General features: G+C 46.4%; 1 protein-coding gene across 8 annotated transcripts in view; it reads right to left on the bottom strand.

Annotated features, from left to right (window-relative positions):
• Positions 1–3,457: 3,457 nt before the first annotated feature.
• The window catches only part of SCML4 (Scm polycomb group protein like 4), a 124,239-nt gene continuing 100,427 nt past the window's right edge, over positions 3,458–27,269 (bottom strand). For 4 of the 8 annotated variants that reach the window (XM_053222402.1, XM_053222405.1, XM_053222407.1 and 1 more), the window contains 3 exons: positions 18,476–18,621; positions 7,759–15,695; positions 4,214–5,711 (listed from right to left, as the gene is read on the bottom strand). In XM_053222402.1, coding sequence (XP_053078377.1) covers positions 15,570–15,695; positions 18,476–18,621 — 272 coding nt within the window. In that variant the 3' untranslated portion in view covers positions 4,214–5,711; positions 7,759–15,569. Of the gene's footprint in view, positions 4,167–4,213; positions 5,712–7,758; positions 15,696–18,475; positions 18,622–27,269 lie in introns of those variants that run through there. The other 4 variants (XM_053222403.1, XM_053222404.1, XM_027057151.2 and 1 more) reach the window with 4 other exon arrangements.

Genomic DNA, 27,269 nt, shown 5'->3' with positions numbered 1-27,269 from the left:
CGAGTCACTAAGGCCCTTGGAAGTGTGTTTGCTGGTGGAAAATGTAAAGCTGAGAGACACACACAGAGATGTTCTCACTGCAGTGGGGGGTGGAGGAGACAAGAGGAGGAAATAAAACACCAGGAAAAAGAAAAATGCTCCAACAGCCAAGTGTGGGGAGGATGCTGAGGTGCGACACAAAGGGGAAAGTGACTGGAAATGTGTAAAGAATCCTTCAGCCAGAAAACACAAAGTCCCTCCTAGGGGAAATTATATGCAGCTCTAAGAAATGCTAGGAGCTAGAGGAGGTGTGGGAGCCAGTGGGCAAGAGGGGCAGGGCGGAGAGAAAACGGGCGGGAGGGAAAATGGCATCGACCACTGGAATGAGGTAGACACTCCGCGCATGTGCACAACACACGCATCCCAGGAAGGCCTTCCTATCCATCCCCCCTGGGCCTCTCGAGCCAGAAGGAAAAAACAAGCAAACAAAACAGGGCAGCTGGACTGTGGAGGGGAGCGCTGTGGAGCTGGAAGAAGCAGGTCTGCTGGGTGTACCCCTGTGAGTGTAGGCGTGGCGCTCAGACGCAGCCCCGCCGCCCTGACCTACGGTGTCCGCCGCACGGTCTCCTGGCCCTTAGACGCTTTCCCCCTGCACCTCTCATCCTGAATTGTGCATGCAGGGAAGAGCTTCCCTTGCCCCCCTTCCCAAGGGGCCGCCGCAGCACTTGCCGTCAGCTGCAGGACATAACTCCCTATCACACCGCCTCCCCTTCCACTGGGACGCGACGCCATCCTGGTAGGAGGTCAAGGCTGATGCCAACGTGTTTAGCATCACTCGGTCCTCCTCCGAGGTTCCCAGGCCCCACGGGAAAAGGGATGGGTGAATACGTGTGAGCTTGCACCGGGGAGGTTTGGCCAATAAGGCTATGGGGGATTTACACTCGGCAGGAGCAAAGGGGTGCAGTGAGGAGACCCCAGAGGGCGGGGAGGCACAGTTCATGGGCCACCCTGAGTGCCCTGTGCCCAGATAGGAAGTGAGAGTCGTGGGGGTTGATGGAAGTGGTTTTGTTGAGAGAAAGCAGCTCCTGGGTCACTAAATCACTGGAAAACCTCCTTCAAGGCTGAGGGGCAGACAGACCCGGGGTTGGCGGTGACCTAGCCAAGCTTTACAAGCCCACGAATTTATTCTCGGTGGACACGACAGTGTTTCCCGCAGCTGGTGATGAACAAAGAAGCAGCTTCCTACCCATCTCTGATTCACAGTCCGCACAGGCACCGAATGATGAGGGAGAAGGGAGGCTGCAGGCTAACATGACTGAAGTATTTGGATAAAAACATTAGCCGGAATTGCACACAAATGGCATTTTCCGTGAGCTTCTGTTTACCTGGTTTCTGCTAACGAGATACTACTTGTAGATGCAAAATTTTAAGGATGTTATCTTCAGCCTGGAGAAAAAGAAACTAATTTGCAGCTTTTGCTAAGAGTGATAACCTTATTAAGTAATGGGATTCGCTGATTAACTGCTGCTGACAAAACATCATTGCCAAACCTGTTAGTCTGAAACTGGCAACGGAGCTACTGTTAGAGCCACTGCTCCACCTTCCAATCCCAGGGGATTTACAGAAATATTTCTCATTCAAATAGCCTTTGCCTTTCTATATTTTTTATCGCTCCCATTAACAGGTTAACAATAAGTTAGGAGCCACTCCTAGATGGGTATCGAAGCAACCTTGGTGAAGAGTTCAAGGAGAAAAGCAATTCTGCTTTAAAAATGATTTTTTTTTTTTTATGAAAGGGGTAATGGGAAAACGTGCAAGTTCATTGAGCACTAAAATGAATGGAAGTTCTTAGTCAGAGATCAGAAGGCAAGAGCTTTCTGTGCTCAGTGTGTGCGATGGTGCTCTAAATTCCTACAATGGAAAATCGCTTTTCTGGTAACTTGCCTGAGAAAATCAACTCCATTTTGATCTTAAAAAGTACTGTCCCTCATGGATTCTTAGGAGAGAGACCTGTGAGGTAAGTGGTCATCTCAACCTCCTTCATATAAGCTCCCTCTTCTCTGCAGGACCCTGGTAGGTCCTAACAGCTCAGGACTCTGAAAGAGTCCTGAAAAAGAGACTCTCGTTAAAAATGCCTTATTCTACTGCTAAGGCACAGACCCACAGGCTCTGGAGAGGGCCAGAGTAGGGGTGGGGGAACATGGACCTCAGCTAGTCCAACTCCCTGGTGTCTCGAAAGGAGAAGCAACTTGCCTAACGGCCTCAGGTGGCGAGTGGGAAAGCCAGGGCTAAACACCAGGTTTGTGGCTTCTGGTCCACTCTATCTCTGCCTCTTCAGAAGCAGGCAATAAGGCAGGGCCAGTGCATGTACATGCACATGTTCAGTTGTGCACACGCCCGTTCATCAGCTTCAAACCTGACCATGCTCACTAGCTGCACTGTTCCTGCCCTCCAGTCATGTCTATTTCCCACCAGACAGTGATGTCTGCTCTAATCCAGGTCAAGGTGCCTCTGCTCATCACGGTGTTCCCTCCTTCCTTTCTAGTTCTGTAAGTGTTCAGATGGCCAAATCTAGGTTCAGATTTGACAGAAAAACATACCGTATTCCCTTGGGCATTTCCTCCCTTCCCCCCATTCCCCCCCCCCCCCCCGCATTGCACTTTTTATAATTAGGATACTACGGTTGGTACAACAACAAGGAGAAAAAATTAGTAATGGAAGCTGCGTTTTCAGAGCTTGTGTCCAACTATTAGAGGAGAGCAAGCCAAAGAAGGGATCCTTAGGACCAGAGTGTGTGAGTGCACTTGTGGGAGGGTTTTCTGGGGTGACTCCGGGACTTTACAGACATACAAGAAAGGCTACCTAGTTTGGATCTGTGCTGGAGGAGAGAGGAGAGAGATGAACTTGGGAATGGTTTTGCTTGAGGCAGGGCAAGTAGCAAGGTTAATATTCTCAGAATCTATTAAGTTTTTTTAAATGTATGTGTGTATTTATTTGTTATTTAATCTTTATTTTTGAGAGAGAGAGACAGAGTGGAAGTGGGGGAGGAACAGAGAGAGAAGGAGACACAGAATCTGAAGCAGGCTCCAGGCGCCGAGCTGTCAGCACAGAGCTTGACACGGAACTCGAGCTCGTGAACTGCAAGGTCATGACCCAAACTGAAGTCGGATGCTTACCCGACTGAGCCACCCAGGTGCCCCTGTTTTTATTTATTTTTGAGAGAGAGAGAGAGAGAGAGAGAGAGAGAGAGAAGGTGTGAGCAGGGGAGGAGCAGAGAGAGAGAGGGACACAGAAGATCCAAAGTGGGCTCTGCATTGACAGCAGTGAGCCTGATGCAGGGGTCGAACTCACCAACCATGAGATCATGACCTGAGTTGAAGTCAGATGCTTAACCAACTGAGCCACCCAGGCATCCCAGAATCTATTAAGTTTTAAGTAAAACAATGATGAATAGAGTAGGCTTTGGTGGTCTGTACCCCCAACGCTCCCCAAGAGCTATCCCTAGTCCTTCCTCTGGCCTTACACAGCCACAAAGAGCACTGGCATGGGAAGACCCCTCCCTGCCCCTGAAATGTTTTGTTGAGAACCATGCTGCCTTTGTGAAGGATCCTTGCAAACCACCCGGGACAGGGTGGCACCCTTTGAGAGGGAATTGGCAGGTCAGAGTAAGGACGGGATCAAAATCCAGGGGCAGTCGTGACCCCCAAACAGCCAGAGTCACAACCAACCCACTGGAGTAAAACAGCTGGGATAGGCTTTGAGACTCAACTGACAGTGTCTGAGAGGCTTTTACAAGCACTGTAATTTATTTCAATTCCCCTGAGTATCATCGGAGGCAGCCCTCCATGTGTCCCTGACAATTGACCAGGAAGGAAATCCTAGAGGAGACACTGGTCCAAGATGATCCTGGGCAGACACCTGGCACCTGGGGCTCTGGTCAGATCTCACGTTCCTTCCCCACCTTGGGCTGCCCCCTTGTACTCACCCCCAAGAACAGGAAGATCAGGGAGACAGGAAGTATCGTCAGTAGAGAATCCCGGGCTCCTGTAACAAGTCACTCCCAGCCAGGATGGTGCCGCCAAAGGAGGCACTACAGGCAGCCGCGAATCAGGACTTTTTGGCCTTGGCTGCCAAAAGACCCCCTTTTTGAAAGGCTTTTCCTTGCTATCCACCTATGGGAATTAGGGCTAATGAAATAATAATGAACATAAAGAAGTTGCTCAGAGAAAATATATACGGTCTCACATAAATTCCATTCTTTATTAAAATACAGAAATACTTTTTACAGCATGAACAGAAAATACTGCATTGTCTTGGAATCTTAAGATTTAGAAATTTTACTGAATCACTCCCAGGCCCACAATACACTGTACTAGAAAAAAAGAATACTGCATCAAAAATGAAAAAAGCACCCCAAAATATTAAAATCATTAAGGCCAGTAGTGTTTATTTAATGAAACTACATATCTGACTCTAGTGTACCTACCAGTCACTATTCAAAGGAATATATTAAAAATAGATCTCTAAATAATGAAAAAATTGGCCCAAAGGAAAAAAGCTTATGTACAATAACAAAAAAGCTTTGAAAAATTAAAAGCACATTTTGATATGGTGTCTTATATATAATCGTCTATTACCGTAAAAAATGAGCACATCAACTCACTCTGACAACATGCTTGTTTGGAGCCTACTTATTGCACATGTGAGATCTGTCAATGTATGCAGTAAGAATACATGTATGTTCATACACAGATAATTATAGTATAAACAGTATGTGATGAAATTAAATGAGAGGATAAATAACTTTAACAAACTACATTTTGAGGCACATGAGGAATAAAATTCATGTTCTTTCTAAGTTACAGACACAGCATCTTTTTTCTCCCCTGTTTTTTGTACCTTAGTGTAATGCTTATTTGCATTTAACCTAGTTATCGTATGTTTGCATGCTTGGCAAACTGAATTACAGAACCAAATTGCCTATTACAATTTATCATTATGTGACACAATTACATAGAAACACTTCGAAGTGAGAGGATTGTCCCGATATTAGGAAACACTGATTGCATCATGCTTACAAAGAACAAAAATTAAGGAGAGGCTCTTTCCCCAGGTGACAGAGCTTACTGCTCTTCCTCTCCAATGGAAATGCTCTTCCCCATTACAACAGGTTCTATTCATTGATTTCTGGTCTGCAAAATGAGATCCATTGGAATAATAATAATAAAAAAAAAGCTAGCCCCTAAAATGACACCATTTCCTAGGCTCAAAGCTCCACACTCTCCAAGCACTTCTAAATAAAGCCTGGAATTGAAGTAATGTTCCAGAATTCCATTACGTCCACAAAAAGTGAAAGCACAATGAATTTTCGAGTAGTTGGAGTGTCTGCAATACATGTACCAGATCCTCCTTGCACATGGGCCTTGGCACAAGCAGTTGATGCATAAACTTTCACTGGATGAACTTTATCTCAAATTCCCAAACCCAATCATAAACACACGCATGAATGTGCATACACACACCCTTTTCAATCTTTAGAAGGGAGGAAGACCATCCAGTTAGGGAAAAGGCAATGCGGTCAGCCCTATTTTTCTCTTACCGAGACAGGGAGATGACCTATTTGTGCCTTTGGTTTCTGGCTTTTTCATGCAGGGCACGGTTAAGGACAGGAACTTTACCAGGGAGAGGATTCGGCTGTCACCTTCCCAGACAGAGAGAGATCAGAACGCCTCCTGCGTGGGCATATTGGAGTAGAGAAGCAGAATAAAGAGGTGGAAACATGAGATTAACTGAGGCTGGGTTGAAAGAGAGAATCTGGCAATGAACTCCTCAACTTACAAAACAAAAGACATAACATTTCAATCATCATCATTCAATCTTGCAAGCTTAGAGAACATGGATTTCCACTTGCTCAGGTGCCCTCGGTATTTTATCAAGAGCCTTGTCAGATAGTTACAGCCTAGCCTGGCTAGTAAAACACAAACCTTCTGGCCCAGTGATGCTTTGTGATACTACAACGGCACTTAATTAACAAAAAGTTTTCACTGTTAGTGTAGAGGAAAAAATGGCAACAGAAGGTAATTTAATGAAATGATGTTGCTTCATCCATTTTTATTGCATTTTATTGTGTGCGTATAGAATCAAAAGTAAATTTATCTGCAAATGTACTTAAAGGAAAAAGTCTTTATATTAATAAAATTATTTCTAGGTACATACAGGAGAGAAAATAATCAACCGATGTCTATAAAATGGAAATATTTGCTGTATAAAGCAACTGATCTTTCAACATTTCTGGAGGATGAGAGGAGAGGAGCTCATTTTCTTTGACTATATCAAGTGATCAAAGATATAGCTAGAAGATGACAACAAATTAAATATTGTGGTTTTGAATACAGTGGTTTTGAATAAAAGAAATTAAAGTTCTCCAAATTCTCACACTTAGGCAGCAACATTTTCAGATCCTGTAGTGGAAACAAGTTTGACTTCTAGTAAGAAGGGTATGTGACCATGCTGGACAAAGGCCAGGCATAGAACATCCCCTTTCCAGAATTTTGCTGCCTCTCTCTCTCCTCTAAACTACATTTTCCTTTGAGAAACATATCATCATCTTTCCCTTCCCAGACTTCATACTGCACACCTTCTCATCACACTTGTAAATGTCTAAAAACAAAACTTCACCCCAGAAATGCTTCTGACATAGCTCATCATGCCTCATCTTTGATCCGGGCTGGCCCTCCTCATTTAAACTGAGACACTGGCCTGGCTTTGGTCACAGGGGGTGCAGTCAGGGTTAAGTGGGTCTGGACAAAGCTACACGTTCTATAAAGAGCTGTGGAATGATCAGAATTGCTACTGGATGTCGGAGTGACTCGAGGCAGATTGCAGGAGGCAGCGTGGCTGGGAGAAACAACTCCTGCTTCTCAAGAGGTATGTCAGATTGTCTCCAGGTCACCTGGGCTCTTGACCTTCAGGACTGAATGAAGAGAAATCCCTACGGGGATGAGCATTTGGGCCTGTGCTTGAGGAAGGTTGATGAGTTGTATCAGTGAGATGTCAGGGTGAGTCACAGAATGAAGCATTTAAAATGATAGGACTAAAAATAAAAGGGACAGAATTCTTATTCCCAAACTCAAGGACAGACTGAGAGGGCTAGACCTTGAGTAATGGAAAGAGCAAGTGGAGATCAGGCTGGAAGCAGGATAGAGCCAAAGAATGCTATAGGCAGGTGGTGAGGGGATAGTGGAAGGCAGGCAAGGATCAGGACTACTGGGCCAGCAAGTGAGGAGGCACCTGTTAATTCTTTATTTCTCTCTCCACCCACCTCTCCTGCCCAAAAAACATTTGATGTAGTGGAATGGAGAAATACAGAAAGGGGGAAATGAAGAAACACAGAGATGGAAGGAAGGAAGGAAGGAAGGAAGGAAGGAAGGAAGGAAGGGAGAGAGGGAGGAAGGGAGGGAAGGAAGGAGGGAGGGAAAGAGAAAAGAGAAAGAAAGAAGAAAGAAAGAAAGAAAGAAAGAAAGAAAGAAAGAAAGAAAGAAAGAAAAAAAGGAAGAGACAGAAAGGAAGAAAAAAAGGTAGAAACTAATGAGAAAATGATGTTTATGTGGCTTCGAAGAAGAGTTACATGCCTGTGAGAGAAGAGGATAAGAAAATATCTGGATGAAGTCAGACAGGGGGAGAAGCAGAAGCTACAAGTCATAAAATACAAGAGTGAGGAGCCTACAGCCCCACTGGGCTTCGCTGAGAGTAACTACCGTCAGCACCTGCAAAGCTCACCTGGATGCCCCCTCCTCTCCCGGCGGAGGAGGTGGGGGTATGGGGTTGATAACTCAGAGAGCTTGTTTCTTTTGCACTGCCCCTTGATCTGCCCCCACAGAGTGCTGTGGGGCCCATGGGAGATGATGTGGAGAAGGTTCTACACTGGAGGTGAGCTGTTCAGGTGTCCCTCATGCTTCTTCCTCCCAATTCCTCTGGGATCGGGGCTCTAGAGACAAGAGCAGTGTCTGCACATTTGCGAGCACTCACAGCATCAGCTCACCATGCCTAAAGATACAGCGATAAGGTTACTTTAAAATGAACGCGGTGGGTGTTACACATCAGGCAATGTCGCCCTTCAAAGCGGTTTACGCGTTGCAACTCCTTACACCAACACCTGCCTGATATAGTTAGGAAATGAATTGTGGCTCTTATTGCTTTAAGCTTTTGGACCAACTAAGGAAACATACAAGGAAAAGACAAACTAATGAGTACGGAGACGCACCGTTTTAAATTTCAAATGGATTACCTGTGTCATTCACCAGGCAACATCCCAGTGGCTTTGACTTGCTCCAAAAAGAAAAAAACATCTACCCCCACCAAGGGATGACAGTGCACTTCCAACCACACTTTGAAAGAATGTGTTCTAGCTTCTAAACATGACTCTAGAAGAGATGTACTAAAAATACCCTGAGTAATGACAACATTCTAGGAACACGTGCCCAGGCTCTTAAAGGTGATTTCTTTGAAGGTGAAACTAAATTTTGAGGTGCTTATGAAAAAAAAAAAATCGGTCTCATGATTCTATTCTCAGTGCTCCTATGGACCCATTTGGGAAGAAAGAGAAGCCCCAGATATTTCTGAGTCTGTTCTCAAGGACAGAGATGGTAAAGAATGAAAGAGGACAAGGAAGGTTCTCTTCTATCCGTGTCCTGCAGGCTGTGTCTTCTCAAAGAGGCTTACTACCATCCATACCTGTGACAGAGTGCCTCATGCAGGAGGCCCAGTTCAGCTACCTGCCCACTCTGAGGGGAGCAAGGTACAGGGAGTGTGGGGGTCATGGAGAGAGCTCTGTGGCCCTCCCCCAGAGATGCTTACCTCCCTGCACAGTTTACCCGCAGATGGAAACCCGACGCATTTGTGCGAGGCATCACAGATTGCGAAGGAGAAGGACAGGATGCTTAGAAGTAAAGCTGTAAGTACGACTCTCTAATGCCTGCAGGAGACCACTAGGCCAAGCGGGAATGTGAGACAAAAAGATGCAAGTCGGTGACTGGGGAGGTTGGGAGAGCCAGGAATAAAAGGTGTCAGGCTCCGCTTTGGCAATTCTCTTTCAATAAAGATAACGGGGTTCAAAGAGAAGTTAGTGGTTTTTCGACAAAAATGTGAAAACCGGTCAAGCATTGTTTCACATGGTTCATTAACAAGGTGTCTTTTATACAGCAAGTGCTATGCAAGGTGCTAGATAGTTCCTTTTTCCAAGCACCAAGATTTAAATATTTTCGTAGAGGGGCACCTGGGTGGCTCAGTCAGTTAAGCATCCGACTTTGACTCAGGTCATGATCCCACAGCTTGTGAGTTCGAGCCCCACACTGGGCTCTGTGCTGACAGCTCAGAGCCTGGAACCTGCTTTGGATTCTGTCTGTGTCTCTCTCTGTCCCTCTCTTGCTGGTTCTCTCTCTCTCTCTCTCTCTCAAATATAAACATTAAAAACATTTAAAAACTTAAAAATACAAAAAAATATTTTCATAGAGAATCTGCTCCATGAGCCAGAATTTTATCTAAGTAAGCTACATAAACCATGTGTTATGTTCAGTTTGGGGTCTGATATCTAAATCATTGCTAGATAGTTCTTCTGATTAAGATAGAATGCTCTAGAACGCAAAACCTCCCTCTTCAATGCCTCCTTAAACATCCCCTCAATTCCCACTTCCCACTTCCTGTTGCATTAACTCACAAATGCACAGTCACTCATGCATGCACACACAAGCATGAAATGTAACTTGGGTTTGGGGTTATAACTGCATAACTCTTCAGACCTTCACGACAGACCATGTTTTTTTCTGTCATCAATTATAACTTGTTTTTCTCTAAACTAAAGCTTCCTTAGTTCATTATATCACTAATGAGTACAATTAAGAGATAGGCCCTCGGTACCTCACAGCATTTTTTCCCCAGTTAACGAAGCACACGGCCTTATAGATTCATTCACACAAGCTTACGTAACTCATATTGCTTGTGTGACCACAGCCAGATTTACGATGACACTGAAGATTCTCCCAGGACACCCTTTGTGTGTGTGTGTGTGTGTGTGTGTGGCCACAGGAATTTTGCTAGGTTTTCACGACAGGGCTGATGAATCTGATGGCCACGACCTAAGTTCTACATTTATATAAAGCGTCTGCTCCTCTATTCTAATGTAACAGAGTGGGGATCTGCTCGCCAACATCGATTTGTATTATAGGTGCGGTTACTGCACGGACAAGCTCTGTTAAAAAGAGAAAGATTGCAGAGTTGGCTTCATCTCAGACGTCTGTGTCTGATTCGCAGACATCTGTGTCTCCCTGAGAAAGAACTTTTTCACAACCAGAGCTGTCCAACAGAGAAATAAGCCACTTCCTATGGGAGTGAACTCCCCGTAATGGGACGTCGTCAGGCACAGCCATTTCCCAGGGCTGTGGGGGAAGGCGGTCCAGTGCTGGGTGGGGAAGGCAGAACCTTCCTGAGATGTGGGGGTGCTACATTTATGTTGGAGGCCGTCTCCTGTCACCCAGGTTGACTATGAAGTGACACTCCATCAGGGCCCGCTATTTCAGAGTGAGCTGTTGGGAAACACAAGGCTCTGGGCGTGTTCCAAAGTAGGATCTAAGGGAAGACGCCTGTGTCGGCCTTTTGTATGAAGCGCCAATGCACAGAACCAACTCCGAGGCTCAGGTCACATGGTAGAGCAACAGTGCAGAGCATGATGGGCCGGCAGCCCGGAGCAAGTCTGAGTGGTCTACTTAGACCGTTTCGACGGAAAGACGCTGTTGTCTCCGCAAGTATCTGACCTCATTATTTGATTGACTGCTGAACTAGCTCTTCCCCTTTGGAAGTGTCTCCACTCCTCTCTCCTGCCCACCTCCTCTTAATATGGACTCCGGGTACAGCCTCCTAACCTGGAGGGAGCTGTCATTCCTAAGTTCTGCTTTCCATCTCTTCCTCTGGAGGAACTCAAACTCAGTGCTAAGTGTGAGGGGCTTCTGTATGGGTCTGGGGCCCTGCTTGTGAAAGGGAGGGAGCGAGGAACAGCAAATCCTTTTCTAAACGCCGTGCTTTTGCCCAGAGCTGCGTCTCCGTTAGGGGAATTTCCTGAAGCCTGCGAGAGCCAGGGTGAACGGTTCTTCTTAAGCACAGTGTTTTGGTGAAGTCCGTGTGTGATAATACCACTGTAACCACAGAGGAATTTACCACAGGAAGTATCCCAGCTGTGACTTATTAGCATTAGAACAAATTACACAAAGCAAATTGTTAACAGACATGTTTCCATAATATTTAACTGGTGGCCATAAATAACAGAGATTCTCTTTCAAGTCAAGGTTAGATTTTCAAAAATCCAGCTTCCAATTGTCCAGGAAGGAATCGTCTTCGATTAGGGTAACCACTGGGGGGAAGGACTCCCTGGAACTTCCCTCGACAGCACAACAGCACGACCAGCAGTTGGGCTGGAAGCTCAAGGGCCGTGTGAGCGAAGCGGGACGTCATCCCCGGGGTGACATAGAAGGATGGAAAGAGGAATGACTGCATCTCTAGACTTCTGGATTCACTTCTGGGGTCCCCAAGCGGCCCTCTCATGCCACCAGGAATATAAGACATGGTGAGACAACAGCACAGCTGGGCAACTACTCAGTTCGTGGAGTGTGTTTATGGTACAAAATAAACCACATCCACCAACAGGTTTTCATCCCTCTCCTTAACAAAATATTGCAGCTTTAAAAAGGTCACCTCCTCCCTCACAACCCGATGTCTTCTTATCTGAGGTTTAAAAAAAGAAAAGTGAGTCCAATCTCTTCATCCTGTAACCCCACCAGGGAAGAGTTGAAAAAGTGCCCTGTGAGAGCAAACACTGGCACTCACCTGCTCACATGTATGAAAACCTGACTATGGAGACATCAAGGAGAATATTTCCATCTTTCCCGACTTTCTGCCAATGACTAAATTCAAGTCCTTGGTCACTGCTGGGAGTTTCCAATTATCTTCAGAGTTACGACAAAATTCTCCTAAAGCAATCTCAAAAAATAATTAAAAAAATAATTTTAATTAAAAAAAAATTCCATACAGCACATAAATACAAAAATAGGTTATTGCTGCTTCAAGGGTTGAGGCTGTTAGAAGAGGTGCTCTTTTATTGTTTTCCTATGAAATTTATAGTTGTATCTTCACTCTCTCACTGGTTTCCTCCTCAAGTAAACCAACCTTCGCTCAGGATTCCTTCCATTTGGTTCTCCTGAGGAGTTCTTCATTCCTTTTTCCTGATGAAAGGGAAAAACCCCGGCAGCTCCACTGAAGAGAAATGATGGGAGCCCGGTGAACGCTCTGGTGGGCACTAAACAAGGAGCTCAAGACGTCTGTTCCCTGCCCCACGGGCTGCCTGGCTAGGTCTCTGCCTCAGTCACAGGGGCCCTGGACTGGCTTGACGGTCCAGCCAGCCTGAGGGATGCAGGCCCAGAACCCCAGAACCGTCCCCCAACTGCCTCCAGGGCGCACCCTGCTGGCAGCAGAGGGGATAGCTGGTCATAACAGCCTAGAGTGGGTTCTGCTCCAAGTTGCAGCTGGGAGGCATTCTAAACCAAGCAACTGTAAAACTGATCCGCTCTCGGCCTCTTCTAGGCTCTTCCAACTACTGTTAGAACTAACACACACACACACACACACACACCCTACATCTTTTTACCTGAAGTCTTCACAAAGGGAATCATGCACTTATAAAATACTTAAAATGATTTAGGCAACAGAATTGTCTTTAGATTAAAAAAAAAAAATGTTTGACACAGGTGATTGGAAATGTCTGGACATGCACACACACACTCACCCACTCTAATTTGGAATTATGCAAAACTATATCATTATTCACCGCAACCTGAAGCAAAGCTACTGCCATGGAATAACAAGTGTGAGGTTCCCAAAATAAGCTCGCGTTTGGACGAGAATGACACACATGGCCTGACTCTTTAAGGTCCATTTAGAGGAAATGGCCTGGCATGTTTTACATTTGCTGAGCTATTTAGCTGCCTGGTCTGACAAGATTTTTGAAAGGGGTGAAAATTAATTATAATTGCAGTATTGCTACAATAATTTGGTTGGCTAATTGCATTTCAGTGCAAAAACAGGCAAGGAGGAATTTCCTCCCTGGGTTATTTTCTGATATGGCAGCATTCATTTTAAGAGTAATGAGATTTTTAAAAAGTCAAACCTTAAATATCATGGCTTCAGCAATCTGTCCTGCTTAAAGTTTAATGCAAAATGAGATCGCACCTCCATGAGAGCAGTTACACGTGAACATGGATCCAGTTTTCTCCTAGACTTGAGAGGAGAAAATCTCTCTCCCCCGAAAACTACTCACAGTATCTCTTTGACATTGTTTGGGGATGATTTTAATTTGGGGGCACCAATGCTCCTGCTTTTGTAGTGAGGGAGGCACTGGTGAGGGTGGGTAGGAAGCTTTGAAAGTCTCCCAACAAGGTATGTGTTGGCAGAAGAGGCGCGACAGGTCTGAGAGAGGAATGTGAGTGGAAACCCACGGATGCAGAAAGGGTGGGTGAGTTGTGGTGGGATTTTCTGGGCCTCACCATTTTCACGTTGGCTTTTGAGGGAACTTATCTAGCTCCAGACCAGCCATGAGCACTTAAACTCTGAGGGACAGAGTCATTTTATCTAAGATGTTGGAAGACTCTGTCCCAAGGCCTGATGACACCGGGGTAGCTTTGTCAGGTGCTAAAAGCAGCAGACATGAAGCTCTCCCACAACCTGATGACTCCAGCTCAATTCAGGGGCCAGGTTTAGGACGGTCTCCTCCTCCCCTTCTCTGCCATGCTTTCAGTCCAGCCACCAGGTGTGTGTCTAAGAAAGGATTTTGCTATGATGTGCTTTCTCGATTATCGCTCATCAAAATGGGTCTAACGGCATGGCATGGAATCTTCCTTAGGATCTTCATCTAAGTTCTACCTGATCGACGAGAAGATCAGCTTTCAGATCTACCCTGGCTGCCCTCAAGGTTGTACAGCCCCTGTCCTGCACCAGGGCACCTGGTTGAAGGATGAGGGGCTGAAATCCCACCCTGCTCCAGCCATCAGGTGAGACCCCTGCTCTGCTCTGCCGGCTGCATCCCAGAGGAAGGTATGCTTTCCCTAACTTGCATTTTGACCATGGGAGGCCCTGAGTTTTCCTTGATCCTCTCCCTCCCAGAGATTGCAAAGTCTAGCATTCATCTCCTCACCTCCAACGCTATAGATGTTTTAAGAGGATATGCCCATGGCGAAGGTGAATTCAGTTTGAAGATACGCTTCCTGTTCAGTGAGGAAGGAAGAATAAAAGAAAGAGGGACAGAAAGAAAGGAGAAGAATAAAAGGAATGGAGATGAGGTCACCTTCCTGCCTATTCAATTGTGGTTTCATCGTCCTTCCTTGGACACAGCTGCAAAGGGGTAAAAAATCAATTTTTTTTCTATTACTTCACGGTGAGGAAGGAGAAAACCTATTTGTAAATTGAATTAAACCCAATAATAGCATGTCTGCGTATTTGTTGAGAACTAGAAAAATTAGCTAGCGATACAACTACGTAATCCAGCAATGTAACTAGAAATCAGCACTCTTCCATTTCAAAGCTTATCTGAGACATTTTTCTTCTTCTTTTTTAAAGAAACACCCATGGCTAAATGTCACTAAGACTCTTCGGCGTGCCAACACATCAACACCTCAGTAAGGACTCTGAAAAGGAAGGGACTCCAAAGCCCCATCTGGGAAGAACATACTTCCAGATTTTTGCCTTTGCTGCTTGTGCATCTCAGTCCATCAATAATGACTGGGTATGAACTAGAATGCTCTAAGAGACGGTTTCTTCCCAAGTTGCAATCTGTGGTGCTGACTGTGGAAGAAATTCCCCGTGTCTGTGTAGGCTAGATCTTGTTCACAGAGACCCTAACCCATCCACGGAGTACCGGATCAGCAGGCTACTGCAGTGAGGGTCCTGAAACTTCATTAACAGTCTGCCCTCTAGTGGGACAACACAGTATTTCAAATAACTAGGAATAGAAAAGACTTTTTTCTTCTCTGTCAGAGGGCAAAAGAATTCAAGTTTTCCAGATAGTGCAAAGTGAGGCATTTTTCCCTCATAAGACAGCTTCCAGAGCTGAATTAAGCAAGGCTCACAATGATAGGTCCCCAGGGCAGAGTTAAAGACAGGTGGTGCTGTGGTGGAGACAGAGGTCTTTCTTCTCACATCTTTGTGAGAACGCTTCAGGGTTCTTCTTGGGCAATAGCATTCAGTTCCCTGCTCTCTCATCATAAAAATAGGACCCACTCTAAGAGCAACCAGCCTATCAGGAACGTTAAAATAACAGGCTTTTCCATAATTTTTGGCAAATCATTAACACAGAGGAGCCTTTCAAAAGGGTCATGTTGAATTTTTTGTTTTTAAAGGCAGAGATGCACATTTTTTTTTTTTTAAAGGCCAAGTCTTTGTGGCTGTTAATTTTAAGAAGAGAATCCATTTTATGATGGTGGCTGGATGTTGGTAAGGCAGAAGATGATCTTGAGATCTGTTGTCTGGACATTGCTTCTATCTTTTAAAAACCTTCAGAATTTGGCTTGCTTCAGTTTATCAATATGGTAGCACAGTTTCAGCGCGGGGCCCAGCTTCAGACCCAAGTATTTCATGATCATATCACTCTTCAGCAACAAGAGAGCATTGCCATCAATCTCCTGGCAGAACAGGATCAGAGAAAAGAAAATCCAGAAGGTGGTCAGAATAATAGAACAGTGGCTCTGGTTAACATGTGGTCAGGGGATGAGGCGAGGGAATATGGATTTACTCATATATACATCTCTTAGTCCCAAGGCAATCTCTTCTTTAAAAAATAAATTAAAGCAAACAAATACTATGTGTTCCTCTTCCCATAATCTCCCTGAGGTCAGATGATACATTGGATCTTTCATATTCCTGCTCCCCCTACTGAAGGAACCAAACATAACCCCAGTTATGTTCCCGATATCCCCCACATGATATTTATCTCCTTATGTGCTCTAGGACCAAAGAAGCAAAAAATTTACAATGGACTTAATGTTTGTGTCCCCACCCAAATTCAAATGCTGAAATCCTACCCTCCCATATGACAGTATTTGGAGGTGGGGACTTTGGGAGGTAATTAGGTCATGAAGGTGGACGCCTCCTGAATGGGGTTAGTGTCCTTATACAACAAGATGGCAATCTGCAACCCAGAAGAGGATTCTCACCCTGATCCCAGACTTCCAGTCTCCAGAGCTGAGAAATAACATCACTCTTGTTCATAAGCCAGCCAGTCTATGGTACTTTGTTATAGCAGCTTGACTGGATTAAGACAAAGTGTCACCTGTTAGACCCTGAAACTAGCAGTTACTTTCCCATTTCAGGTGCTGGTACGAGGCCCTGACTGCCTTCCATCCCCCTAATCTCTTCTATCTTTTCTTGGTAAGCCCACTGACCTTGAGCTGATTACCAAATTGCTCATTCCATTTGATGAGGGATTTCAGGTGTCTGGCCCTATCAATAATTTGAGGTGGCAGACAACTAAATAATGCACCTACTTCATCCCAGGATTCAGCACAAAGAACTACTAAGGGAATGCCAACCCCTCGTGGTCGTGGTATTGTTCCGATTTGTCTCTGAAAATGGTAACCTTCCAGAACGCGTGTACAATTCATGAACCTACTAAGGCTGGGTTTCCTCATTCACCTATCCTGTTATTTTCAGGTCACAAGAGACAAAGGGTAGAAAGTGTGGGTGCTCAGGTTGGGAGAAGATGCAGTTACAGGACTCATAGCCATGCAAGGCTCACCAGCCCTTGTTCTGCATCTATGCAGCCAGTATTGATGGAATACCTACTCTGTCACTCACTCTCTGTGTCGTTGGCAAAATGGAAGAGTGGGCAGATCTCAACGATGGGCCTAATATTCTCTCTTTACCCCATCTCCTAGACTTCCACCATCCCCTACCACTCTGAAGGAGAGCCAGACTCCTCCTACCCAGATCTGTCTTCACATAACCCAGTCTATGGTCCCTGCTCTCAAGGCCCCATTGTCCAGCGATGTTAAATATATCCCTAATGAGCGCCTGGGTGGCTCAGTCAGTTAAGCGTCTGGCTCTTGGTTTCGGCTCAGGTCATGGTCCATGTGGAGTTTGAGCCCCATATCAGGCTCCATGCTGACAGTGTGGAGCCTTCTTGGGATTCTCTGTCCCTCTCTCTCTGCCCCTCACCCTCTCATGCCGTCTCTGTCTTTCTCAAAATAAATAAATAAACTTAAATATATATATATATATATATATATATATATATATATATATCATCCCTAATGAAATGTGAGTGTCGGGTTAGAGCAGAAGTCTCCCCAGATCTGAGAGTATGGTTTCTATGACAGAATCACCAAACAAAAGTGAGAGACAAGAAGGAGAATATCATGGTAAATGTGGCCAGCCAGAATAATGTTCCCTCTCTTCCCCCCTAGATGTCTACGTCCTACTCCTCTAACCTGTGAGTATGTGAGGTTACCTGGCAAGGGGGAATTAAGGCTACTGATGAGCTGGATTTAAAATGGGGGGGAAGGGTATCCTGGATTACCGGGTGGGAGAGACAGCATCATCGCAAGGATCCTTACAAACGGAAGAAGAAATCAGAAGACAGAACTAGAGTCGGCAGCCTGGGCAGGACTCGCCTGATGTTGCTGGACTTGAGGATGAGGGCAGAGGCCTACAGGCCAAGAAATGAGGGTGGATCCAGATGCTGGGAAAGGCAAGGAAACCAATTCTCCCTAGAGCTTCCAGAAAGGAATGTCAGCCCTGCAGACGCCTTGATCTCAGCCCGCCAAGACCCGTCAGACTCCTGACCCACTGAACTGTAAGATAATAAATCTGTGTTGTTCTAAGCTAGATGTTTGTGGTAATTGGTTCTAGCAGCAATAAAAAACTGACATAGTAAGCCTGGCAGATGAAGTACTAATTATTACCTTTCTTTTATTTTCCATATTTATAATATTTCAGAATCTCTTAAATATATATTCTAGAATCTCCGTTCTAAGAATACCTGCTACCTGAAGGCTAACTATAAGCCAGGTGCCGTGCTGAACACCTTACGTGCATTTTCTCATTGAACCCTCAAAGCAGCTTAGACTATTAGGCACGGTTACAGTTTGCCCGGCATATTGTAGGTGTGCTATAAATGTCTGTTGAATGCGCAGACAGACGGATGGATGGGCAGGAAAACAGGCACTCCTAATAACGGCCGAAATGAGGGAACAGATGGGACAAATACCCCTTCTTAAAAACAAAACGAAGTGAGAAGCCTGTAGTTCCATCTGGCCTCCCTTGAGTGGTGGCCCGAGGCTTAGTTGAGACCAGTCCCCCTCTGCAGCCTGCAGCTCCCTGAACCTCGCCCTTCCTCCATGCTCCCTCCACCCCCGCCTCCGGCCCCCTCCCAGGCCAGGCCTACCATGTGCGTGCAAGTACTCACGTGCTTTCTGAAGAGTTCCACGTGAGGCCCCAGAGCCTGCGGGTCAGCGTCTTTCACGAACCAGACCACATCCTCCACAGTCCAGGTGGAGGGGTTCCTGCTCCGGGGCCGCCTGGCATCCTGTCCGTCTGGGGAAGGGCTTGAGGCTGGACGGGTGAGCACACACAAGGAGGACATTAGACACCGGGATGATGGCCTCAGTGCCTACCTGGTGCTGCCTGCCCCCACCTGGCCCTTAGTCCAAGGCTGTGGCCTGAGTGACCTCCTGTGACAGAGAAAGGCTGGGAGAGACAGCCTGCAGCACGGGGAGGCCACTTCTGGAGGCAGACCCTCCCATCCCTGCAAACGACCTCCGCTCTCCCACGGAGTAAAGCGTTAGAAAATGGATCTCCTTCAACAGGCTGTGCTTCTGGTCCATGTTAGTTTTAAAAAAAACCCTCCTGCTCAGTTCTGTCTCAGTGAGCCCTGGACCTCCTTAGCCGGGTGACCAGAGAAGGCTTGATAAGCTGAACGTCCAAACTGGCCCCTACAGTGCTAGGAGGCCAGAAAGAATTCAGATCCTTTCTGCCTCCCCTGGTTACACCGAGACATAAAGACATAGGAGAACCGAGGTGCATTTTGGTCCTCGTTCTGGGTCTCTGCTGCCAGTGCCGGGAATCCCGCTGTGAGAGGCGCCTCTTCTCTGCATGTGCAGAAAGGAGACATCCTTTCACTGCCCCAGGCACAGAGTGCCTCCATGGCCCCCTGCTCTTCAGAGGACTTGCCCCAGTCTCCCCTACTAGCATGAGAGTTCCTTGACAGCAAAGGGTCTAATCCTGTGCCTGGTCCCGAGCTGGTCCTTGATACGTGATTATTGCATGACCTGCACCATTCCTGAAATGCATCCTCCACATGGCAGAGTAAAAGGTACAAGACAAGTAAAGGAGGAAAAAAGTAACGAATCGAATGCCTGGCCATATCTAGAGGTTGACTTTTTTCATATGTCCCAAACTAACTCCTTCTCTTTCTCCAGCACCAGGTTCTCCTCCTATCCGTCAGGTTTCTGAAACCACAGTGATGTCTCTACTTCTACCTCTCCTTCTACTGCCCCTTATTTGCTCCCCACCTTTAATTATTCTTAAGCTCTTAGGAAGATGCCTCTCACACTGGATCCTCCCTCCCACCCTGCTGCCCCTATCGGAGATCCTCTTACCCAAACCCCTGCGATGGGTTCCATGGGTATCCTTGCCCTGGGCTCTCTTCCTTCTGGGCAAAACTGTCTGCTGCCTCAATGCTTTCTGTAGACCCAACCCTGTCTGTGCCCCTTGCCTATGTACTGACTCCAGAGTCCATACTGTAGCTCAAGGTCAAGGACTCTCTTATAATAACATCTTTCCTTCTGAGACAGAGGGGAAGCGCTTTTGTGCCAGAGAGACCTAGGAACAAACCCTGGAGCCACCCACTGCTACCAATTTGACCATGACTCAGCTCATTAGCTGTAAAATGGCAACACTGTCCTTTAGGAAGGGCAAGTGTCAGACTGAAATGGGATTAGGCCTAAGCCCTAGGGCTACCATGCATCAGGCACTCCACAGAGGGGAGACACCCTGCCTGCCTCCACTGTCCTCCTGCGCACTCCCATCCGGGCACACTGACAGAATGTCTCCCTAGCTTCCCTTCTCCATCTTTAGCCAGGGCTTTTGGCTTTTCTCTAGAAGCACATACCCTCCCTCCTTTCCACAGAAGCTCCACCAGCCGTCAAAACCCAGGCAGACCCCTTCATAGGCAGCATTTCTGTGTCCTGCCATCTGGACATCACATTCCTCTGCCTTTAACCCCCACATCTTTGTTCTCAAGACGCTTTCCACATTCCACCTTATACTGCAGTTACGCTTGTCTATAACCTCCAGTTAGATTTAAATTTCCTGAGGACAATCATTTTCATCTCCCCCCATCCCATCCCATTCATTCCACAAACATGCTCGAAAAGTGCACAGCTCTCCATTAGTGCTGAGCAAAGTACAACATCACATTGCCGAGTGTGCCCTAAAACCATAATGGTTCAGTTGAGAACTGGATTTGCTTTGAGATTTTTCCTGCCTTTTCCTTGCCGGACCTGGGAGGGTCCCCGAACGTGGGTTGGCACAGGGCATTTTGCCGGGAAACTGTTAATGCACCCCGGAGCCGTCTGAATGCAGATGCATGCTTGTTTGAGATGATTTCACTGCATTTAAAGACATCTGCATTCAACATGGGGATGAGGAATCACAGAAATCATATTCGCCCTCCATCCTGCCCCATTGGTGCTTCGGTGGTAATCAGGGTGATAAAAGATGCTCTGATTACAAAGGCTGCAAGCCTTTGGTGCCAAGAATGATTTTAGAGTGATCAGAGCAGAGGTCAAATCAAGTTTCCTGTATCTGACAGGAAAGAAGAATACCAGACCAATTCACAGCATCATCCCTGGGAGCCCAAGCTCCTTGAGCAAGGTCAGGGCACAACTTTCCTAGTGGTCACAGCCAGGGGTTGAGCAAGAGGGGCGGGATCATCTTGACTGAGGAGGCTCTCCAGGTGATGGCTGTGGAGGGAGGCGGCCCAGTTGGAGAGTGGCCCCGGTGCTTGCTGTGGGCATTTTTCACCTTTCCAGGATGAAATGGCACCAGCCGGGCCTGGCTTGGGAGCCTCTCTGAGGGGGTCTCTTAGTCATACAAGACAGAGAGCAGCAGGAAGCCTGCCACACCTTGGAAATTGCTCAAGATCCAAAGCACATAAACTCGCTCTAGAAGGAAGAGAAATGGAACTTTCCAGTGGCAGGTTTGTAAAGCCTTTGCAGTGGTCTGTGCTCACAAAGATAATAAATACGCTAACCCCCCTCCAGTGGCTGTGAATGTGTCAGGAAGACAGATGGGTCCGGCCTGACACAGCCAGGCCAGGCGGATGTGATTGGACAGCAGGAAGACATGATGGATGTGAAAAGAATCTTGTTCTAAGGGACCAGGGCATGCAAAGTGCTCGCCAAACACCTTTATGGGAAGGCAGGATTCTCCATGTCAGAGAACTTTGTGTATGTCATGTCCCTTCACTAGAGCTGCCGGATTCAGTGAAGAGTGAAACCCAGTTGTGAATGGATGTGTAGGTGAAGGAGGTGGGGGTTGTTTCTAAAGCCGATCTCGAGTGCACCAGGAATAAATGCCTACGAATCAGTGTTTAAAGCAAGCCCGGGCATTTTCACGGCACAGGGACTTGCACGGCTGTCTTTGAATCTCTGTGTCTCATACCTGCCCACAACCACATGCATAATTTCCTTTTGCTCATTCATAATTCAAAGAAAACTTTTGAGCTAACAATAGAGTCATATGGAGGAACGGAAGGAGCAATGAGCCGGGAGTCAAAATCCCTACCACCCACCAGCCGTGTGAGTGTCTTTGTACTTCTCAGGTGTGAAATAAGGGAGTTGGGAAGAATCTCTAAGGTTCCTCTGCCTCTGATATGGTTGTGGTTTGTCCCGCACAACACCCGGGGAGTCACCTTGTTGTGTATCAGAAAGTCTTATCAGTGTGTCCATGAGCAATGCACACTGAATAGAGTACCAATGGCCAAGCTTGTAGCCCTTCCTGGCCCAAATCATTCTCCGTGGGCTTTAGTTTCTTCATCTTGCTGCTCAAGAGTATCGTAAGAATCAAGTATGTGGCTCTGGGCTGGAGCCTGACAAAGAACATCTTGAAGGGAAGCCCATCGGTGTCCAAAAGGGACCCCTCAGTGTCCTTCCTCAGGTTTCTCTGAGTCCCCTGGGCCCTCTCGGCATCTCTAGCGCTGGATCTGGGTTGGAGGGGATGGGGGTGAAGGCCAGGGAAGGGTAGATCTGTTCTCAGCTCCTCCCAGTGACCTGGTCCCTGTAGAAGGCACCCTTCCTGGAAACAAGGCCATGAGGAGTGTGGGAGGTGCCCAGCCTAGCCCACAATCTGGGTAGCATCAGGTAGTTTAAAACAGTGTTGTGTTTCATTATTTCTGTGGTAAGAATTTTCAAGACTGTATGAGGTGAGAGAGATAGGAGACAGAAGAGCACCTGACCAATCCTCAAATTTTAATCAGATTTTTCTTTTATTCTTTCAAGACTAGTTGACATGCTGCATGAGAAGAGAGGATGCCCCGAGAGACAGGAGAGACGAAAGGCCGAAAATGAGGCCACACTGGGCTGGATCCTTCTCTACCACCACAGACATGTGACCTCTGGGCAAGCAATCTGACCGCTGCCAGGAAGCTTCCAGCCACTCCTCCCCACGGTCCTTCCCTAGCCAGCTCCTGCTTCCCTGTCCAGCTGGCTCCACTGTCACTTCTCCGGGAAGCTTTTCCCATCTCCCTGGAGCAGGCTCAGTGACTCCTCCCTAGCTGATCCTCCCATAGCATCATATTTTTCCTTGGAGGGATAGTCACTGTTGTAATGAAGTTTGTGCAATATTGTTAACGTCTGCCTCTGTGGAATTGCACACTGTCAGAGAGCAGGGCCCACATGTGTCTTGCTCACAGCTCCATCCTTAGACCTGGGACGAGCCTCTGGCATAGTGTGCTCAGTAAGTATCTGCTGGCTGAGGTGGAGCAAAAGCTGTCTGAGACTTAGTTGCCTTGCCTGTCAAACACCTACCATGTTGAGAGGATTAAATGGGATGATGTGAAGCATTAACCAGTAAGAATTAATCAAAAGGTAGTTACTATGCTTCCTATTGTTATGATGTGTCATTCCATAATGGCCAGTAGGTTTGTCTTGCTAAAGTCCATGGTCATCAGCTTACCTCCCTGTTCAGAAATGTCTGGTTCCCACAGATGAAAGCTCAGTCTGCTTGAAGTGGACCCCAAATCTCCCAGGGTGATTTCCCTCAGCATCTCTGCTCAAACTCTCTTCTTTCCCTGCAATGAATAAGCCCTTGCCACACTTTTGCTCACGTCAACCCCTCCACATAGAGCGCTGTCCCTATTCTCATTTTCTGATTGGATGGTCTCTCTGTCCATCACCCAACACCTTACCCTATGGAAGCTTTACTTTCTTCTTTATTTTCGTTCTTTCTTGATTCTGAAACTTGGACCTAATTGTGGTTGGGACTTCTACAGCATGTCCTATTTAATGCAAAAGTTAGGAAGCTTTTGTTATCTGAAAACTTTATAGCTCTTGATGCTTGCATGTTGGGTGGGAGAAGATGTTTATATGTTGGATGGGGAAGAGCTCTCAAATTTTTACCCGAGTATCAGCAAAAACCAAGGAAATGTGTCCTGTGAATACATCCCCTCAGAATCCATTGGCAGGGGCTATAGGTATGATCTATCAAGACAGCAGGGGGCAGGGGGAGTACTCACGAGAGAAGGCTGAGAAATTTGTCATGTCATCCATATCTACCCTCCTGCCTGCAGCCTCATGCAGTTCTCTGGATTCTGTGATTTTAAACCATTTTGATTAGCACCACAGGGGAAAATCCTTTTTTAGGTCCCCTCCAGGGTTTATGACTTAGGTCAAACCCTCCTAAAGAGGTATGGCTTCTTCAAACCAAGTACTTACACTTGGGAAGCAATTCCAGAGCAATCCTGAGCAATTCCCAGGGTGGAGTGCAAACTTCATAACCCTCCAGAGTGCCCACAGCAAGCACCCAGACTGGCAGTTAAGTGACAAATGGGTAAGGAGGCCAATGGTTTCCTCTCCTACTTTAATATACTGCCATTCGATTCAGCACAGCTTATCTCCATGGGTTCCAGATATGTTTAGCTGCACGGACTTTGTTTGAGCAAAGCATACATAGAACCCCGCTCTGCAAATGTGAAGAGGCACTGGTTAAAGAGGGCAGGGTGTTGGGAGTCCTGTCTGCTCCCATCCCCTCTTCCCTATCCCCTAGAGCTTCGAAGGGACCCCCTGAAGCCTACTGAAAGTCTGGAAATCCCTGGGGTAATTTTGAAAGACACAGGCTTTGGAGCCAGTTAAAGTGAAATCCTGACTCAACACTTGAATGACCTTATCTTGATCTTCACTTTCTTTATCTGTACCTTGTATATAATAATATAATAATATGCACATATTATAATAAATCATAAAATACAACTTGCAAGAAGTCATAAATAATGTATGGAAAGTGTCTGGCTCTTGGTAGGTGCTCAATAAATAGTTATTTAGTGTGTGCCTCAAGCAAGCAGGCTCCTATTCTGGGGCTATGGAGGATTTGGATATGAGCAAGGGACCTCACAAAGCTGAGGGTCTGGTTCCTACTGTGGGACAGGGAAGAGAAAGTCCTAGAGATGAGAGAACAAAGTGCTACAGAAGGAATCGGAAGGAACAAACATTTCTAATGGGGAGGTGTGGCTGAGACTCTCGGTCACCTACTCAGTGTCTTTTTTTTTTTTGCACTTCTTCCTTTATAACAGAAATCCTGATTTCCAGCAGGGATCGTGGTTTCTTAGAACAAAATCATATTTCCCAGTTTCCCTTGCAGTTGGTAGCCATGTGACTAAGTTCTGGCCAATGAGATGGAAGCAGCAGTGGAAACCTCTCTCAGAGATGCTGGCACTGCCCTCCTACATCTTGATGCTAGAGTGGACATAGCTGGCTGGCTTTCTGGTATCTATGTTTCCATTTAGCACACTGGTTAAAGGAATCTTTGGAGCATTCGAGTTAATGTGCCTACAAAGGGTGAATAATTTTTTTTTCTTCAGTATACTAAAGAGACTCAATAATGAACTTCTACCATTACATTTTGCAGCTAAAATGAGGAAGCTAGGTGGGTGAGTGTGTGATTTTTGAACATCCCAAAGCCCCAAAGCGTCCAGCTAATTATGGACAACTCGGATTCGCAGGGCATCAAAGTTCTCACTAATATTTCTAAGTGGTGAAAGAGGCAATCCGTATTCAGGGTACAGTTAGTGTTTTGCTTGGAGCGGAAGGTAACAGGCACTGGTGGGCTCCATCTCTCTGATTTTACCCAAGATCCTAAGAGGCAAAGCCCTGAGTGAGTGGGGATCTCCTGGGGGGTTAACCAGAGCTCTAACAGAGAGGGTTCTCTCAGAGTTGGTTCCCAGGGAGGGTCTGGGCCACCCCTCAGGCAGACCCCCTCAGACAGCTAACTGGAGAACAAAGGGCTGGGGAGGAGGCGAAAATGAAGAACAAGAGAGTTGTTGAGGGAGTGATAGATAGGAGGGCATCCCAGCGGGGGAGGGAAGCTACCTTGAGATCCCTTTGAAGGATCTAAGATTCCCCTCATCCAGGGGTACCAGATAGACTGGGATGGAGCAGACAATTCTTCAGGTGGTGATAGAAGTTCTTTTCATCCTTTTATTGCTTAAATCCTACACTTACGACATCGGGCCTGATACTCCACCAACTTGACCAGAAGACAGGGTAAATCTCTCCTTTTTAAAAAATGGCAACACTCTTAGAATTATGAGTCAACTCAATCAGGCGATGACCTGCGATCACCCTGAGCAAATGGGAACTGGGTTGAGGAGAAGAGGTTGACAGGAAGAGACAGCTAAAAGGCAGAGGGGCACCAAGAGGAGTGTTTTGACAACCAGGGGCAACATGAGGACACTGGCATCATGGTAGGGGACACAGAGATAATGAATGTTTATTGAACTACTACATGCCGGGTGCTACAAAAACTCTGGGGATAAGCCTAGGAAATAAACGCTGCCCCTCATTTACTTTAAGATGTTGATTTGTGCCAAATCTTGTTCTCTTCTCTTGTTCTTAAAAATCAGGTAGAACAATGTCTCTCCCCTTTGGAAAATGGGCTCTGCCCACTCGAATCTTCTGCATGGCTGATGGCTTATGTGACAATGTTGGGAAGTAGTCTGCAGGGTGCCTCTGCATTTGGCAAGAGCCCCCGTGACTGAGGGTTCTGTACTCTGCTCCTCAGAACTGCCTTCTGCGCAAGGCGTTCCTGCCTGCCTTTCTATCTATCCTCAGCCAGGAGAGCCTTGTGTGAGATGGGGGAGGTCTTTGAGGGGAACACATGGAGGATGTTGGATCATACAAACTAGCTCATCACTGTGGCTTCTCAGGGCTACTGGTAGAGAGATCCAAGGCTCCGAACAAAAATGTGACTTGTCAAAGAAGATGGCCAACCCATTGGGAGGCTGCAGAGGGGCAAGATGAAGACTCCCCAACTCCTCAGCCTGGGGCCTTCTCTCCTCAGCAGCTTTCAGGTGCAGAGCTGCTGGGCTGTGATTGGGTGAGAGATGTGTTCACGTGATCTGTGACAGCTAATCTTTATCGAGCTTTTACCATGTCCTCGGTCTGACACTAAATACACGTGTGAACTTATTTAATCCTCCCAACAAACCTATGAGATAGATGCTGTTGTTATCATTCTAATTTTACAGGTGAGGAAACTGAGGCACCGAGAAACCCAGACTTGCAAAAGGTCATACAGTCAGGAAGTGGTAGGTCCATGATTCTAGCCCAGTGCATCTGGCTCCATATTCCATGGATTATCCACTATGCTTTACAGCCTTTGTTCATTAATGAAATACTGAAGCTTGAAAATGATTTTAAAAAACAAAACAATTCACAATAGACACAAAGCTGTCCCTAGAATGAGAGCACTTTCGTGCACTGCATCCCAACAAGGTATTACAAGGTAGTATAACCAGCATTAAGGAAATGTTGTTTAACTCTGGTTCTGCCCATGTATTTGTGTCCTACAAATGTCACCCACTATGCAAGAAAAGATGCTTAATTGGCATCTGGTTCTTCTTTTTCCTGGCACAGAGATGATCTACATCTCTCAGATTCCCTTAGAGTTAAGTGTGGCATAATGGCCAGCTCTTGCCAATGAAATGT

This window comes from Acinonyx jubatus, chromosome B2 (assembly GCF_027475565.1).
Source record: "Acinonyx jubatus isolate Ajub_Pintada_27869175 chromosome B2, VMU_Ajub_asm_v1.0, whole genome shotgun sequence".
Lineage (NCBI taxonomy): Eukaryota > Metazoa > Chordata > Mammalia > Carnivora > Felidae > Acinonyx > Acinonyx jubatus.
This window is presented reverse-complemented; position numbering and strand designations above follow the sequence as displayed.